The 18865-nt window shown below is 40.8% G+C and overlaps 1 protein-coding gene across 1 annotated transcript; it reads right to left on the reverse strand.

The window, feature by feature from the left end:
* Positions 1 to 1896: 1896 nt before the first annotated feature.
* Positions 1897 to 18166, reverse strand: LOC111996051 (cell division control protein 48 homolog C). The gene is made up of 10 exons (XM_065778581.1): positions 17569 to 18166; positions 16263 to 16876; positions 15698 to 15850; positions 5288 to 5404; positions 4970 to 5074; positions 3078 to 3143; positions 2895 to 2959; positions 2594 to 2795; positions 2374 to 2511; positions 1897 to 2252 (listed from the first exon to the last, which is right to left on the reverse strand). The coding sequence occupies exons 1-10, from the start codon at positions 18164 to 18166 to the stop codon at positions 2205 to 2207; spliced, it is 2106 nt and encodes a 701-aa protein (XP_065634653.1). The 3' UTR covers positions 1897 to 2204.
* Positions 18167 to 18865: the final 699 nt, after the last annotated feature.

Here is an 18865-nt window from a genome sequence, read left to right on the forward strand (position 1 = left end):
GATGGAACATTGTGAGGTGGAGAAGACTCACCAAAAATATCATCAACAAAGTCTTCTCCTTCCAGATTTTCATTCAACTAATCAAACTCCTCCTCTACCCCCACACTAGCATCACCCCTTGTAGTAGCCCCTGCACCAACCTCTTGACCAACCCCATTAGGAACTTGAACTGCAAGTGGAGCATGACCACTCTCCACATACAATATGATGATGTCTCTTAGCCCTCTTTCATTATGCTTACGTGATGCAGGGTAATTTCAAGTAGCTATATCCTAATCCTCTTACAACTAATTAGTCAGTTGGTTAGAAAATTTTTTAAGCATTAGCCCATAGGATTTAGACACTTGTCAACCATCTAGAGACTGCCAATGCCAAACAACTAGTATAAGTAGTAGAATGTAAGCTCTTTGTAGATCAATTTTTTGGTAATTGAATGAATTGTTAGCCTTTGTGTGTTATTTGGAATTATGTGTTCTTAAGGAGGTACTTATCCACCTATCAATGTGTTCTAAGAACTCACCCTTTCATTATTTCTAAACCATACACAAATAGCCCATCACATTCCCTGCATCATTACACATGGACACCACATCTTTATCATCTTCTATGAGCCTTAAGTCTTGCTCCAAGTTGCCCCCAGGAGCTAAATAATGAACCCTAGATGGTTCATCAATCCCCAATTCCTCACCTATACCTTCTATTTCAAAATAACTAAGCCTATTAGGATCCATATACACTATTTCAACTTTCCAACTAAAGTATTCTAAACTTAGGTTCCACAAAAAAGTACCCCCATAATGAACCTCGAATTTCACTTCGTTATCATCTATCTGCAATAACAAATTACCATTTGACACATACACAATTAAAGAATTGTAAACAACAACACATAAAGAGTAAATACTTGTATGTTTCTGTTTTGCTTTTGGGATGCAACACACACATTAGAGGGACCACATTTTCTGCTTTACTTTTGTTTCTGTTTTACTAATAAGCACATGCAAACACTAAAATGTAAACCCAACGGAAACTTGGGTCCATTATGAGACACAATGATCACGACAGAAAAAATGCTTATAAACAAGTACAAATCCAAATTACAGGTGGGCACATTTTTCATAAACATCAACAAACACAACCAATATTCTCATTCCATTATAATTAATGTACATCATCTAAAACTCTCCAATTTAATTTTGATCTCCATGTAGAAAATTAACACAAAATTCTCAAACCTATGAGAAACAAAATGGAGAAAACATATGGCAAAGAAAACAATAATAATCACACACGCAAAACAGTATTTAAGTAATTCGATAATTTGCCTACGTCCACGAAGTTGCAGGGATTTCACTATTATCAGGGAAAAATACAAAGTGTGGCAGTACAATTTTTCTCTCTCTCAAAAACTACATCAAGAAACCCTAATCACCAAAACAACAGTTTCTATATTATGCGCTCCATGGACTAAGCTTCAGAAAATCTCCCATTAAAAACCACACAACATCATTTCGGGTCGAGTCATCATCCTGATCAACACACAACTAGGCTTCACAAAGCCCAAAATAGTGAAGCCCACAACTAGGCTTCACTATTATCAGGGAAAAATACAAAGTGCGGCAGTACAGTTTCTCTCTCTCAAAAACTACATCAAGAAAGCCTAATCACCAAAACAACGGTTTATATATTATGCGCTCCATGGACTAAGCTTCAAAAAATCTTCCATTAAAAACCACACAACATCATTTCGGGTCGAGTCATCATCCTGATCAACACACAACTAGGCTTCACAAAGCCCAAAACTCTATTCTTTCGTAATTTAAGAGATTTAAGAGTGTGTCTTTGTTTTATCTTTTGACTAATGCATAAGAAATTAAACAAAGTAAAAAAATGAAATAACCCAAAAACATTGTAATGTCAATGTTTCTTCCCCAGTAAGGGGAATTGACTATTGCATAAGAAATTAAATAAAGTTAAAAATGAAATATCCCAAAAACATTGTAATCTCAAAGTTTCTTCGCCCAGTAAGGGGAATGCAGGTTTACTTGCTACAAACCAAATAACCAAAATAGTTTTTCACTTTTGACATCAAAAGTGGCTTTTATTTTTTTCATACCATTTCAACAATGCCATCGATCGTCAAAATTGGATTGAGTATCGAATCCACAGCCATAATACATTAGAAAATCAGTTAATGATTCTTCTCATGCTGCCTTTAAGTTCTCAGACAACATTTGGTAGTATTGTTTTTGCTGTTCACCAAATAGAAGAGATATTGTTAGGCTTTTAAAAAAATCAATTGGTTTATTATTACCAAGTCTCAGGTATCCTTGCGCTAGACCCAAAAAAAAAAAAAACCAGAATGAATCATACCTTGTCTGACACGGAACGCGAGATTTGACCCACTGCTCTCTCAAAATGTGTTGATTTGATTGTCAAAGAAGCTGCATCTGAGGTGTTCTCAGTTGATTTCAGTCTGTCTTCAAGAGCAACCATTGCAGCTTCATTCATCTGTCAATAGTAGAAATTTAGACAATTCATTCATCTGAAACCCTACACACACACACACACACGTATTCCAGTTTAGACAAACCAGTGCACCAAGATCAGCTCCACTAAAATTTTCGCAGGCCTCCATTCGCCCAATAGAACTGAAATCCACACTGGCATCTATAGGCTTCTTCCTTGCAAGAGCTTTTAAGATCTTTCCACGCTCATCCGGACTGGGCAAAGGAACATAAAGAAGTTTACCAAACCTACCAGGCCGTAAGATGGCTCGGTCCATCATCTCAGGTCTGCCAAATGAGATGCCAACAGGAAGGTATCAAAAAGGTTATAGTCATTAGAACAAATTGAAGTAAAAATAAAAAATAAAAAAAAAGGATGAGTTTTACCTGTTTGTTGCACCAATGACAAAAACACCCCGCCGCTGCTCTGCACCATCTAATTCTATAAGCAACTGCAATTGCAGGCAGTGGGAATATTTTATCAATAATGGAATATAAATTGGTAAACAAGAAAACATAATAAGTAGGGAAGCATGGTTTTATTCGGGCTATCTCTGGAGATTATTTGACCTGGTTCAGTAGCCGTTCAACAATCCATCCCCCTTCTGTACCACGATTTGTTGTCAAAGCGTCCACCTACAAATCATGGGGGATAAAACCATTTAAAAAAAGCAGAGAAAAATTAATGACCACGACATAATTCCTACCTATCAGATTTCATCTATATATGATCATGAAAGAAAACCTAGTGAAATGACAAGGAGAAAAGTGCAATTATCAAATGGCAATTCTGCATACATCTCTAATGTGATACACTAATTGACTTGATTTTGCTTCAAACATATATCATGTATTAATATTAAACAAGTGCCTAAAGAGACCCTACAAGGTCAACTTAATTTATTAAGAAGATACATCATACATGCCATTCTATTAATCTGAGGAATTTAGAATTGTGTTGGTTTCTGCTTTGTTGTCTTTTACTATTCTGAAACTTTTGTATGATGATATCTCGTGGTGAGTTTCTAGAAAGCACCGACACGACTACAGGGTTGCCGTACCGGAGTCCAACGCGGGGTGCGACAGGCGACACCGCTGCTCGCGAGTCAATGCTGAGTCAGAATTTTTATTTTTTTGGTTTCCGAATTTGCACCAAATCAGATCGTACTGGCCGAATATCGGTGTGTTTTGACCGGAAAAAGGAAATCGGCAGTTAAGAAAAAAAAAAAAAAAAAAAAAACTTAAACCGAAAATACCGGTGGATTTGATACACCGTTATCGCCGTCTTCACCGGCCTTAACCCCTTTCTTCTTCTTCTCTTTTTTTTTTTGCGAGCCCAATGTTGCCATTATGTTTTTTTTTTTTTTAAATAAGTTTTTTTTTTTTTTTGAAAAGGATTGTTAAATGCCTTTGGTGAGAAGCTTTATTTTGTTTTTTGTGCCTCTCACATGAGCCACATCTTCCCTTCTTTTTTTTTTTTTGGTACACTGAGCCACTAAGCCAGTAAGCCTTTGGTCAGAGAGGCTTTATTTTGTACATTATTATTATTATTATTATTATATGAGTTTTCTATTATTATTATATAAAATAGCATTCTTAGCAATATATAAAATTATAAATAAAAATAATTTTAATAATTTTTTAATCGCCGCACCCCGCCGTACTTGCATCCTATTTTTTCAAAAATTACGGAGTCCCACACTTGCACCCATGCCCGCACCCAAATCTAAAAACGCTCCCGTACTTCATACACGAAAACATGAGTTGGTTCTTATAACTGTCAGCTATCTGCTTCAAAAAAACAGTTGTAAAACTGAAATTTCAAGCTTGCCTAGGAGAAAATCTTAATGCCTTGATTGCTGAAGAAGACAGAACGAGTTCAAAAAACTAGTTCGCAGGTCAATCCACATTAACTCTTGAATTCCATTAGACAAGAGAGTCAATTAGACACTGGGCTAGTCTAAAACCTTTTTTCTTTTTTTTTTTTTTGTGGGGGGGGGGGGGGCGGGGGGGGGGGGGCGGGTTGGGGGGAGATAAGTAAATGATTTTATTGCGAAAAATCTACCTCATATTAGAAGCACAAGATAGTCTAAAGAAAAAGTATATTAACAAAGGGAAAAGGTAAGATAGTTTGCATTCAATGTGTTCTTGAAAATGGGAAAAATGCATTGTTAAAGATCAAAAGAAGTCATATTCTAGAAGGAAAAAAAAAAACTGTGTCAATAGTAGCCAACAATGTACCCATGTTCTCTTATAAATAAGAAACAGAAACACACCATACCCATGAACAACAAAACGATAATGATAGTAATTTACATCAACTACTGAAAGAAAGAGAAAATCCGAACATCCCAGTCATTCCATCCAGGCCAGCCCAAACTTGGTAACAATATAACATTTAAAAGGACCACAACAGCACAACAACAATAATAGACATTTATCAAGCAAAGAGAACCACAAACCTCATCAAAGAAAAGTATGCATGGTGAACACGTCCTTGCACGACCGAATAATGTCCGAACTGCCAGCTCACTTTCTCCAACATACTTATTCAAAAGTTCAGGGCCCTAACCATCAGCAAAAACCATGACCATCCAAGTAAGTATTTGAACTCAAAATCAAACAAAAATACAATTACAAGTACATTTATTTTTCTAACAGAGTGCTGCAACTTGATTCTCACGATACCAATGTACTGAACACCATTACGAAAAAATATCAAAAATTGCAGATACACAGACACTCAGACAGAATGGAAAGGGAAAATCAGAGAGACTAACCTTGATGTGAATGAAATTGGCTCCTGCCTCATTAGCTACAGCCTTGGCAATCAGTGTTTTACCACAACCTGGAGGCCCATAGAGCAAAAATCCTGTATCTAAGTCCAATCCAAGCCCCTGAAGATGCAGATAATTTCATGATGCGGGATCAGCAATTTAGAATGTAGCTCCTACGCTTCTACGCTTTCAAGAAGAACTCTAAGAAGTTTCTAATAAATGAAGTGCAGGGCTCCAAATTTAATTAAGGTACCATCAGAAGAAATAGAACACAAGAATCAGAAAAAATAAAGATTCCTTTGCTACAAGTGAAACTCAAGCATATCAAGAAGTGTGAACATGCCGGAGAAACTATGTCAAAATGGAATTCCAGATTGGCAAACTAATTGCACAGGATGAATAGACAGCAAATATCACCATTATGCCTTCCCTTTCTAAAGTAATCCACTACAATATGCATTTTGATCTGTGCGTGCGTAGTGGGGGTGAAAGACTAAATTAGCAGCCTCTCTGTGTGCAGCAGTCTTCTTACCTATAACACGATTTCAGTCACATCATTAACCATGCCATCTTCAGACACAGAAAGTCCTTGCCCAAGGAACCTTGAACCTTGACATGAGAGACAAGATAGCTTAGTTGGCATCATTATCTAAATAAAATTTGTAGCTCTATTGACGTTCATAGAACGACATCCCTCAAATGTGAAGCTAACCTGGAAATGGGAACTTTAATGAATCCTACACAGTCCTTATCATGAACAGCCTGAATTGACCTGCCGATAATTCTTCTAATAAGAAACACCAGTTCTAACATACTTCTACGATTCCTAACCCAAATATCAAAAGTAAAACTTCAATATCACTATGGAGATACTATTTTCATAATCTCCAGACATATCCAGCGGCATGATTCCTGCAATGGAGCAGGGCTGCTTGCCTAGCTTTAATCTCTTGACTAGCTGATTCTCTAGACCTCAACAATTTCCTGGCTGATTCTCTACACCTCAACAATTTCCCCAGGAAATTCAGCTAACATAATTTAGTGGGCAATACTGGTTGAAGCAACTAGAAGATAAATTTACCTTCATGTCAGTGAAACATATATTTTTTGAACTTCTCAACCATTCCATCCATCCATCCATCCCTCCATGCATGCATATATGTATGTACATATATATCTGTAGGGACCCAATTTGGATTGACCCTGAGGGATGGGTTTTCAGCCCAATAAGCTCAAACAATAAATTTTTAGAGTATGGGTCCAAGAACTAGTACTGTTTTTCAGGAAAGGTTCTACTCATCAGGTAATAAGGGATACTTTCGGTTTGCTGTTTGAGGAAAACTATCCTCGGCCTTCTTTCAGTTGGTCTCTCTCTTTCTTTCTTTCTTCCTTTTTCTTTTTCTTGTCAAAAAGTCCCCTTTTTGTTTCCTTCGTTCCTATGTTATATACTCCATTTTCCCCCTGTTTCCATCATACACGTGTAGTTCTTATCCTGGGAGCTCCTTTCTGTCCCATCCAGCACTTACCGGAACTTTCAGCTTAGTGGTCATAAAGCTGCTTAGTTACTGTTCAGGTATCACCTCCACATTAATGCGGCCAGAGTGTTAGTTGGAAAGCATTTAATGTGGAGATGATAGCCTCTAGAAGATATTTGCTACCTTCCCCGACGTCTCCTTAAGTTATACCCAATTTCTAGTTTAGATACAACTTGGCGGAGCCTTTCCGCTAACATGAAGGTTACCCTGACCTCGGACTTTGGTGTCCTCGGACGTGTATTATGCTGCTGTACATAATATCTACTCGTTTCTTTCGTACTACTCATTTGATAAGAATGAAACTTTTTTAGGCTGTCCTCGGATAACTACGTATTCTCGGATTGGGCCTTTGGGCCCCGAGCCCACTTCTGAGGACTATCATACCTTTTTTAACTAACAGACCCCACAATAGCCCCTCAAAATCTCGCTTTTTGCCACCTCGGAAAAAGGAGATTTTGATATCCACACCCCATTCATTTCGTAGGTTTTCCCCCGCTTTCAGAATGTCTTTTTGTTCGCCCAAGGCACGCTTCTGACGCTTCGGCGTCATGGGCACGCCATTATTAAATGGTAACTGCTCTGTTGTCCCACACGTTCAATGACCTGATGCAAATCTAACGGTGGGGGATTCTTTGCATTTATGGGCGGGGTTTTTCCCGCTCCTACTTTCTGCGCTCTTGTAAAGTGCCTTTCAAATCAAATCTTTCTTCAGTTACAAATTACTCTCTCTCAGCACGTATTCATTGAATCTGTCTTTCTTTCATTACTCCACGCTCTCATAAATACCAAGAGTCCGTCCGAGGAGCTTATTTTCTACATCTGTAAGTTTCCTTAACCCTCCCTAGTTTTCCATCTTCTGCATCAATCAATTTTTTTTTTTTTTTTTTGCTATTGTTAGAAAATGGGCAGATTTAAGCATCTAGTTGATTCCGAGGAGCAAATGGAATCATTTAGGACTAAGTATAGGATTCCCCCAACAGTGGGTATGAGATACGCTTCCTCCCAAACCTGGTCACACGATAGAAAAACGGGGGAGGTAGTCATTTCTATGGTAGCCTTTGTCGAGGGAGGGATGACTATCCCAATGGGTAATTTGACGAGGAATTACCTTAGGTTTTTTACGCTATCTCCCACGCAGTGCGCCTCGAATATGTTCAGGGTGCTCGGGAGTATAGAGGCTTTAAACGCCTTATACAACTTAGGTTTGACACATCACGATGTGAATTGGGTATATAACCTCAACCACTTGAGGGACTAGGGATATTACCTTAAGTCTAGGTACCCTGCAGTAAGACTAATTCAGTGCCTCCCTACCTCAAACAAGGGTTTTAAAGACGATTTCCTTATTTTTTCCGGGGAGTGGCACGATGGTTCGCCTTGCCCGACTGAAGAGGGACAACCAGGTGGGGTTCCCAGGATATGTGTCTCTGATAAGTCAGATTAAATTTTTAACTTAAAAAATTTTATTTTATTATTTTATTTTATTATTTCTATTTCTTCTCTCTTTTTTTTTTTTTTTTTTTTGAAGCAGTTTTTATTCCTAATGGAAATTTCTTTTTATGCTTTAATTACTTTGCAGACAAACGCGCCACTAGGCGTCGTTTCAGGCTGGTCAATAGGGAGAGCCTAGATAGAATTCTGCGGTCCGAGGTATATGTGAATCCCTCCGACGGCTAGTTACGAGCCGCACACTTAATGCTCAAGTATAAGCCTGCGTCCACAGCCTTTCAGGCTCCCAAGTGCGTGATAAAGACAAAAGATCCTCGGCTCCACCGTATCAGTGTAGCCTTTGAGGGATTCATCGTTCCTAAGGGCGAACCTATTCCTGAAGGTGAGCCCTTTACTGAACCATAGTCGGAGGCTACTCCTTCTACAGGGGCTTCATCAACACGCTCCACTCCCCAAAAAGTGGGAGAAGGAGATAAAGAAACAGATACCGAAGAAGAGGAAGAAGGAGGAGAAGAAGAAGAAGAAGAAGAAGAAGAAATCCCCGGAGGACTTGCAGAGTTGCCCGATTCTGCCGACGAATTTGAAGTTTTTGATCACCCCCAGTCTCCTGAAACGACTTCTAAGAAGATGGTCATCCAAAGGAGAAGCCAGAGGAGCTTGAAAGAAGTAATTGAGGGTCAGCCTGGCAGGGTGGTGGAAAAGCAAGTTCAGGTCCAACCTCCGTCTCTTCCCCCTCCACCTCCTCAGTCATCCCAACCGACTGTGAATGAGCCCCGTGATCCGAAGAGGAGAAGAGAGCCGAAGGGCAAAGAAGTGGACGCCGGGCGGACTCTTACTACCAGCGAGGGTGAGGATCAAAGAGCTACTAAGCAGCAGAAAACAAGTCATGGAACATCGCGAGAGGTGGATAAAACAACCACTCGGTCCCCGGATCCTGAGGTCTGGCTCCCCACCCCTATGCTCGATAAAAGGCCTATAAAAGAGGATGCTTCAATTAGGGACTTCAGTGGCGGGCTTGGGTGCCGAGTCGNTGCGTATGAAGTAACATCTATTAAATATTCAAGTGCTTGAAAAACTTTGGAAACCCTAAGAGTGTACACCTTTGATTAATATGGTGGTAAGGAATTTGTGAGTAAGGGGACTTAAAGCCTGCTTTGCATTCTACCAGTACCGTTCATCAATTTAATTTTTAGGGAAGTGATTCTTGTTAGATGCAGATTTTTCAACTTAAAGACATGAATAGGTTGATTATCTCGGCATTCAAAAATGATTTTTTTTCCTAGTTTTCGGTCCTTTGGCATAATTTCTCATTTTTATCCCCCTCTTCTTGCATTGGGCTTAATTGTTTGAGGAGCAGCTACTTTTTTTTTTTTCCCTAAAAATTAGCAGTCCTATAATTTTTCTCATTTGATGGATATTTCAGGTGCAGCGGAGGAAAATATTCATCAGCTTTTCTCTAGAGCATACAACACTGCACCGTCAATTTTATTTATTGATGAAATTGATGCAATTGGTTCTAAAAGAGAAAATCTAAGAGATATGGAGCGACGAACTGTAACACAGTTGATAACTTGCATGGATGTACTTCAGAGACTATACCAGGCACATGCTAAGTCAAACTCAGAAAGTTCTAATACGAAACCTGGCTATGTGCTTGTAATTGGAGCTACCAATAGGCCTGATGCCCTTGACCCTGCACTAAGGATGCCTGGACGATTTGACCGTGAGATTGCTATAGGTGTTCCAGATGAAACTGGAAGGCTTGATATTCTTTCTGTACTTACACGCAATCTTAAACTGGAGGGTTCTTTCAATATTCTCAATCTAGCCAGGTCTACGCCTGGTTTTGTTGGGGCTGATTTGTCTGCCCTGGCTAACAAGGCTGGTAACCTTGCCATGAAGAGAATTATTGATGAAAGAAAGTCTGAGCTATCTAAATATTCTTCTATAAATGAGAAGCATTCTGAAGAGTGGTGGAGGCAACCATGGTTGCCTGAAGAGATGGAAAAGCTTGCCATCACAATGGCTGATTTTGAGGTGCTTTTGTCTTTCTATTTCCTTCTCGTTTTGTATCTAATATGCTCTCATTTATTCACTTGCTTACATTTCTAGGTAAGTGAATTTTGGTCAAGTGAATACAAATTTTATATTTTCTTATATTTGCTATTTTCAGTACTTACCCATTATGAATCAATCCTGTTTCATCACTCTAATTTAAGTGTGAAAGTTGAAAATGTGGAGATAACACTGTAGATATCTAGTTTGTTTTTTTAGTGTTTTTAGCCACTGTCATACTGTATGTCTACCTTTTGGTGATCAGGACTAACAATTTTTATTATGTTGAAGGCTTTTGCATTTTAGAAAATGTCAATACAATTCTACTGGTTTTTTCTTGTTTAGTGATTTTCTTAAATGATGATGCCAATTGCTATTATGTGGTGTTCTGCAGGAAGCTGTTAAAATGGTTCAACCATCATCAAGAAGAGAAGGATTCTCTACCATTCCTAATGTAAAATGGGAAGATATCGGTGGGCTTGATTTCTTAAGAAAAGAGTTTGACCGTTACGTAATTAGACGTATTAAACATCCAGAGGATTATGAGGTATTAACAATAATTGTTTTCTCATTTATTATGCTCTGTGTGTGTGTATGTGTGTGCCTCACTTTGCAAGACTTCATTGGAAGTTTAAACAGAAACGATATGAGGGCTCTTCAAAGGAAGAAGAACCTATATCTGTAAATGATATTGTGGGCCTGTTAGTTAAAAAAGGTATGGTAGTCCTCAGAAGTGGGCTCGGGGCCCAAAGGCCCAATCCGAGAACACGTAGTTATCCGAGGACAGCCTAAAAAAGTTTCATTCTTATCAAATGAGTAGTACGAAAGAAATGAGTAGTACGAAAGAAACGAGTAGATATTATGTACAGCAGCATAATACACGTCCGAGGACACCAAAGTCCGAGGTCAGGGTAACCTTCATGTTAGCGGAAAGACTCCGCCAAGTTGTATCTAAACTAGAAATTGGGTATAGCTTAAGGAGACGTCGGGGAAGGTAGCAAATATCTTCTAGAGGCTATCACCTCCACATTAAATGCTTTCCAACTAACACTCTGGCCGCATTAATGTGGAGGTGATACTTGAACAGTAACTAAGCAGCTTTATGACCATTAAGCTGAAAGTTCTAGTAAGTGCTGGATGGGACAGAAAGGAGCTCTCAGGATAAGAACTACACGTGTACGATGGAAACAGGGGGAAAATGGAGTATATAACATAGGAACGAAGGAAACAAAAAGGGGACTTTTTGACAAGAAAAAGAAAAAGGAAGAAAGAAAGAAAGAGAGAGACCAACTGAAAGAAGGCCGAGGATAGTTTTCCTCAAACAGCAAACCGAAAGTATCCCTTATTACCTGATGAGTAGAACCTTTCCTGAAAAACAGTACTAGTTCTTGGACCCATACTCTAAAAATTTATTGTTTGGGCTTATTGGGCTGAAAACCCATCCCTCAGGGTCAATCCAAATTGGGTCCCTACAATTGGCGCCGTCTGTGGGGAGAATTTGATCTGTTGAGAAGGAAGGGCAGGTGTGATACTCACGATGGAAGAGGAAGTACCGCAGCAACCGTTGGCGGACCGCAACAGGCAGATGCTAATCAACACCAAGTAGAGTCTAGGGGCTCTCAGCACGGCGATCCGTTGGTAGACCACGAACAAGGGGAGGATCATGAGAGAAGCACCCGTACAACCCATACAGATAGAAGCCGCTCCCGGGGGAAAGGCCATGTTTCCCCTGTAAAGAGCGGGGGAAATCTGCAGCATGAGATCGACAAGTTGAAGAGGGAGTTGCGATATGAACGACGAAGGCGTAAGGCTCATAACTCTAAGCACTCTTCTGAGGAGTCGGATGACACCAGTTACAGGCGGAGGTCGAGAACTCCCCCCAGTGAGTCTTTTTCGTGCGAGGAAGAGCACCACCATAGGCGAAGAAGTAAAAGTCTGACTCGCCAGGGTCAGGGGAATGATGCCTTGAACAAGGCTTTGAATCAGGAGTCGCCTTTCACACGACATATTGAAGACGCTAGTCTCCCTCGGCGATTCCACCAGCCTGTGTCACCATTTATAATGTCGAACAGACCCAGTGGAACATGTTAGCCACTACAGCCAGAGAATGGCTATTCATGCCAGGGACGAAGCCTTGATGTTAAGGTTTTCCCGTCTAGCCTGGGCCCGGTGGCAATGAGATGGTTTAATGGTTTGAGAACTAATACTATTGACTCTTTTGAGAAGCTCACTCAGGCCTTTGGCGCTCGCTTTATTACCTGTAGAAGGGTTGTTCAACCCTTGGGGTCGCTACTATCCATGTTTATGCGAGAAGGGGAAACCCTAAAAGCCTACTCAGACAGATACTGGGAAATGTTCAACGAGGTGGATGGGGCTCACGATGACGTGGCTATGAATACTTTTAAGGAAGGTCTTCCAACTGAGCACGGTCTGAGGAAGTCTCTGACTGGAAGCCTGTTACTAGTGTACGTCAGCTTATGGATCGGATAGACAAATATAGGAGAGTAGAGGAAGATCAGATGCAAGGCAGGGGGAAGTCTAAAGCGGTAACTCAAGAGAGGAGGGATTTCAGGCCGGACCGGTACAACAACAACCGACCTAGGAGGGACTTTGGGGGCAATCGGCCTGCCAACTCCCAGGTGGTTAGTGCCGTGTTCCGAGAACCAGTACAGCAAGTTCTGGAGAAGATAAAGAACGAGCCGTTCTTTAGGTGGCCCAACAAGATGGCGAGGGATCCTGCGAAGCGTAATCGGAATCTTTACTGTCAGTACCATCAGGACCACGGACATGTCACCGAGGATTGTAACAATCTGTGGGATCACTTAGAGCAATTAGTGCAGGAGGGAAAGTTGACCCAATTCTGTATCAGTCCGGCAGCCGAGGAGGCCATGTGGGCTCGGCGTTTCGGGGAGACGCCTCTAGGGGACCTCCTTTGGGTACGATAAACGTCATATTCGCTGCCCCGGGAGGACTGGGTCTTGCCCTTCCAAGTAATGTCTGTATCTCAGTGCTCGGAGGAGGACTCCAACTCAAGGCCGAAGAGGGCTAGACCGGGCGCCTCGTTGGTGTTAGGCTTCTCAGAAGAGGATAAGAGAGGAACCATACAACCGCATGATGATGCTTTGGTGGTTACGATTAGGATCGGAGGTTATGACGTCAAGAGAGTGATGGTTGATGATGGAAGTGCCGCCGAGGTAATGTACCCCGATTTATTCAAGGGGCTGAATTTGAAACCCGAAGACCTGACAACATATGGCTCCCCGCTGGTGGGATTTGAAGGCAGATCGGTCACCCCGTTGGGGATGGTTAGATTACCCGTACAGACTGGGTCAGATATGGTGGAGGTAGATTTTATTGTGGTGGATGCCTTTTCTCGTATACGGCGATTTTGGGAAGACCATGGTTGCATGCTTTGGGGGCTGTTTCTTCCACTCTTCATCAGAAAGTGAAGTATCCCTCGGGGGGCGAGGTTTCAGAGATTTTGGGAAACCAGAATATGGCTAGGCAGTGTATGATAATGGCCATTCAACATCGGCTAGAGACAAGCACTACGGCTGTAGCCGAGAGCGATTTATAGCAATCAAGGGTTCAGGGAGCCCAGCCTGGGCGTCCCCAGAGGGGATGAGGTGTGAAGATTTGGAAAGGGTGAACGTTGGTGATGATCCAGAGAAGTATTTTCAGGTTGGGGCCCAGCTGCCCCCGTTAGAGAAAGAGCTGTTGATCGAGGTTCTTAGAAAGAACATCGACGTGTTCGCATGGAGTGCCTATGAGGCCCCAGGGGTGGATCCGGAGTTCATCTGTCATCATCTTAATGTCAACCCCTCGTGTATTCCAAAGAAACAACCGCCTCGGCGTCCGTCCAAGGTACATGTTGAGGCTATTAAAGATGAGGTGACCAAGTTGAAGCAGGCTGGGGCGATCAAGGAGGTATTTTATCCTCAGTGGCTAGCCATACAGTCGTAGTGAAAAAGAAAAGTGGAAAGTGGCGTGTGTGTGTTGATTTTACAGATCTTAACAGAGCATGCCCAAAAGATCCTTTCCCTATGCCCCGTATAGATCAGTTGGTGGATGCTACAGTGGGTCATCCTCGGATGAGTTTTTTGGACGCCTTTCAAGGATACCATCAGATCCCACTCGCGTTGGACGACCAGGAGAAGACTGCTTTTCTCACTCCCACTGGAAATTACCATTATAAGGTAATGCCCTTTGGCCTGAAGAACGCGGGGTCTACCTACCAGAGAATGATGACGAAAATGTTTGAGCAGCAGTTGGGTAGAAACATTGAGATTTTTATTGATGATATGGTCGTGAAGAGTAAGGAAGTGGCCGAGCACGTGGCGGACCTTAACCACACTTTTGAGATATTAAGGAGGCATAAATTGCGACTGAACGCATCCAAATGCTCATTTGGGGTAAGTTCAGGTTAAGTTCCTGGGTTACATGGTAACTCATAGGGGAATTGAAGTCAACCCCGACCAGATTAGAGCCATTGCTAACTTGCAACCACCTCGGAATCCCAAGGAGGTCCAGAGATTGACCGGGATGACCGCCGCCTTGAACAGATTCATATCCAGATCGGCGGATAGGTGCAGGCCTTTTTTCTTACTGCTCCACAAGTGGAAAGGATATGAATGGACCGAGGAGTGTGACCTAGCATTTCAGCAGCTGAAGGAGTATCTATCTCGGCCACCCATCATGTCTAGCCCCAAGGTAGACGAAGTTCTTTTTTCCTACCTGGCGATCACCACTTATGCGATTAGTTTTGTTTGATACGAGTGGACAACGGAATACAACGGCCGGTCTATTATGTGAGTAAGTCTCTTCACGAGGCTGAGATACGCTACCTGCCATTAGAAAAGGCCATTTTAGCAGTGGTGCACGCCACCCGAAAACTTCCCCACTATTTTCAGGCGCACACAGTGGTTGTTCTGACTCAATATCCGATCAAAGCAGTACTTCGAAGTGCGGACTACACTGGTAGGGTTGCCAAGTGGGGCACAATTTTAGGAGCTTTTGATGTCAAGTATATGCCCCGCACTTCCGTGAAGGGTCAGGTGCTCGCCGATCTAGTGGCCGAGTTTGCTGAAGGTCCTGAAGAGACAAAGACAGGCCCAGGTGGCATGGATGAAAATTGGTTGGCCTCATTTCCGATCAACCTGTCTTACTCTGGACGGTGTATGTGGATGGGGCAGCGAATCAGCGGGGGTCTGGAATAGGAATTGTATTGATATCTCCCGAGGAAGTCATCATCGAAAAGTCTCTTAGGCTGGGATTCTCAGCTACTAATAATGAAGCGGAGTACGAAGCCTACTAGCAGGAATGGAATGGTCGAAGCTGGGTGGAAAGGCTGTGAGAAAACAATTATTGTTAATACCTCATAATCCTCTGGATGTTTAATACGTCTAATTACGTAACGGTCAAACTCTTTTCTTAAGAAATCAAGCCCACCGATATCTTCCCATTTTACATTAGGAATGGTAGAGAATCCTTCTCTTCTTGATGATGGTTGAACCATTTTAACAGCTTCCTGCAGAACACCACATAATAGCAATTGGCATCATCATTTAAGAAAATCACTAAACAAGAAAAAACCAGTAGAATTGTATTGACATTTTCTAAAATGCAAAAGCCTTCAACATAATAAAAATTGTTAGTCCTGATCACCAAAAGGTAGACATACAGTATGACAGTGGCTAAAAACACTAAAAAAACAAACTAGATATCTACAGTGTTATCTCCACATTTTCAACTTTCACACTTAAATTAGAGTGATGAAACAGGATTGATTCATAATGGGTAAGTACTGAAAATAGCAAATATAAGAAAATATAAAATTTGTATTCACTTGACCAAAATTCACTTACCTAGAAATGTAAGCAAGTGAATAAATGAGAGCATATTAGATACAAAACGAGAAGGAAATAGAAAGACAAAAGCACCTCAAAATCAGCCATTGTGATGGCAAGCTTTTCCATCTCTTCAGGCAACCATGGTTGCCTCCACCACTCTTCAGAATGCTTCTCATTTATAGAAGAATATTTAGATAGCTCAGACTTTCTTTCATCAATAATTCTCTTCATGGCAAGGTTACCAGCCTTGTTAGCCAGGGCAGACAAATCAGCCCCAACAAAACCAGGCGTAGACCTGGCTAGATTGAGAATATTGAAAGAACCCTCCAGTTTAAGATTGCGTGTAAGTACAGAAAGAATATCAAGCCTTCCAGTTTCATCTGGAACACCTATAGCAATCTCACGGTCAAATCGTCCAGGCATCCTTAGTGCAGGGTCAAGGGCATCAGGCCTATTGGTAGCTCCAATTACAAGCACATAGCCAGGTTTCGTATTAGAACTTTCTGAGTTTGACTTAGCATGTGCCTGGTATAGTCTCTGAAGTACATCCATGCAAGTTATCAACTGTGTTACAGTTCGTCGCTCCATATCTCTTAGATTTTCTCTTTTAGAACCAATTGCATCAATTTCATCAATAAATAAAATTGACGGTGCAGTGTTGTATGCTCTAGAGAAAAGCTGATGAATATTTTCCTCCGCTGCACCTGAAATATCCATCAAATGAGAAAAATTATAGGACTGCTAATTTTTAGGGAAAAAAAAAAAAAGTAGCTGCTCCTCAAACAATTAAGCCCAATGCAAGAAGAGGGGGATAAAAATGAGAAATTATGCCAAAGGACCGAAAACTAGGAAAAAAAATCATTTTTGAATGCCGAGATAATCAACCTATTCATGTCTTTAAGTTGAAAAATCTGCATCTAACAAGAATCACTTCCCTAAAAATTAAATTGATGAACGGTACTGGTAGAATGCAAAGCAGGCTTTAAGTCCCCTTACTCACAAATTCCTTACCACCATATTAATCAAAGGTGTACACTCTTAGGGTTTCCAAAGTTTTTCAAGCACTTGAATATTTAATAGATGTTACTTCATACGCATACTGAGTAAGTACAAGAAGGAATCCTTTCAGGGTGGCCCAAGATCATAGCTTTCAAATCCGTGACCTTATATATCCCCTTAGAGGAAATTTAACAAGATATTGAACTCTTATCTTATAAAATGATAATAATTGCTCCTGGGAATGAGCATAAATTGTTTATCCCATTAGGGGTGAATGCCCCTCGATTACTCGACAACTAGTGGTGGAGTGATTGCCCATAAGATTTACCGGGCTAGAGTGTTATAATAATAATAATAATAATAATAATAATAATAATGATCAAAAGGAAATGCATACCAGAGATAGCAGAGATGATCCCAGTTGAGCTAATCATATGAAATGGAAACCCGGTCTCATTGGCAATGGCATGAGCCAATTTGGTCTTGCCACAACCGGGTGGCCCGTGCAACAAAATCCCGGACATGGGTTGGACTCCAAGGCACCTCGGTAACTCTCTATGGTACAATGGCACAATCACCTCCATTTTTAGCTCTTCAATTACACTATCTATCCCTCCAAAATCCTTAAACCTCGGCCCCATTATTCCCCTCTCCCCATTACCATGACCATTACCATTCTTCTGAGCTTGAGCTTGAGCTTGAGCTTGAGCTTGAGCTTCCACTTCCACTTTCACTCTCTCCCCATTACCATTATCACTACCCATTTGTTCAATCTTATTCTCAGCCTTGCTAGTATCAACATCATCATCTTCTGACATGTGAAACACATTATCATCATCATCTGACGTGGAGGTTGTTCCATCGGAACTTGAATCCTCAGACGATGATGATTTCGTTTGAGGAGTAGTGTCCGCACTCGTTCTACTTTTAATATGTGAATCTTCTATTAGCTCCAACTTCTCTTCATCTTCATCAGCTCTTGTTCGCTTCTTCATCTTCTGAAAACCACTTCTACTTCTTCTTGTGGGTGTGGTTTTGTTTGTTTGGTGTTTAGAGAGAGATACCAAGGACTTTCGAACAAAAATAGTGAAGGGCTGCTTCTTTATTCGTTAGAACACGATTTCATCAACGTTGACGTTTAGACCTGAGCTTGCAAGATTCAAGCCGACGACCAAATATATCTCCCTTCATTCATTCTGCCGCACACTCCACAAAGCCTACTTATAATGTTAGCAGCGTATGTTTTTCATGCGTTAAACTCATACCCAATGTATTACTACTAACCCATGTATCAGAGTGGGTATATATATCTGCTAACTCTCCACCAACCTTCCAATATGATTACTCACTCAAGAAGTACTTAATAAAATAAATGATAAATAAAAATATATATAACTATTTTTTAAATGTAAATTTTTTTTTTCTTTCATCCCAATCCGAGGTTAATGTCTTAGTTCAATGAGATTTATGCATTTTTCAATACTAAAATAATAGAGTGGACTAAGACTAGGCCTAAAAATTGAATATATAAAAAATAAAAAAGGGTTCGATTTAGTTTAATTAGTAAAGTTTTTTATTGTCAAATAAGAGATTAAAAATAAACCCCGCCTATATCATATACCAATTAGTGTCTTAGTCTAATAATAAAGAACAATCATCATGAAACAAATGTCATAACCTATAGGTACTAGGTT

Source organism: Quercus suber, unplaced genomic scaffold (assembly GCF_002906115.3).
Source record: "Quercus suber isolate HL8 unplaced genomic scaffold, Cork oak 2.0 scaffold_186, whole genome shotgun sequence".
Lineage (NCBI taxonomy): Eukaryota > Viridiplantae > Streptophyta > Magnoliopsida > Fagales > Fagaceae > Quercus > Quercus suber.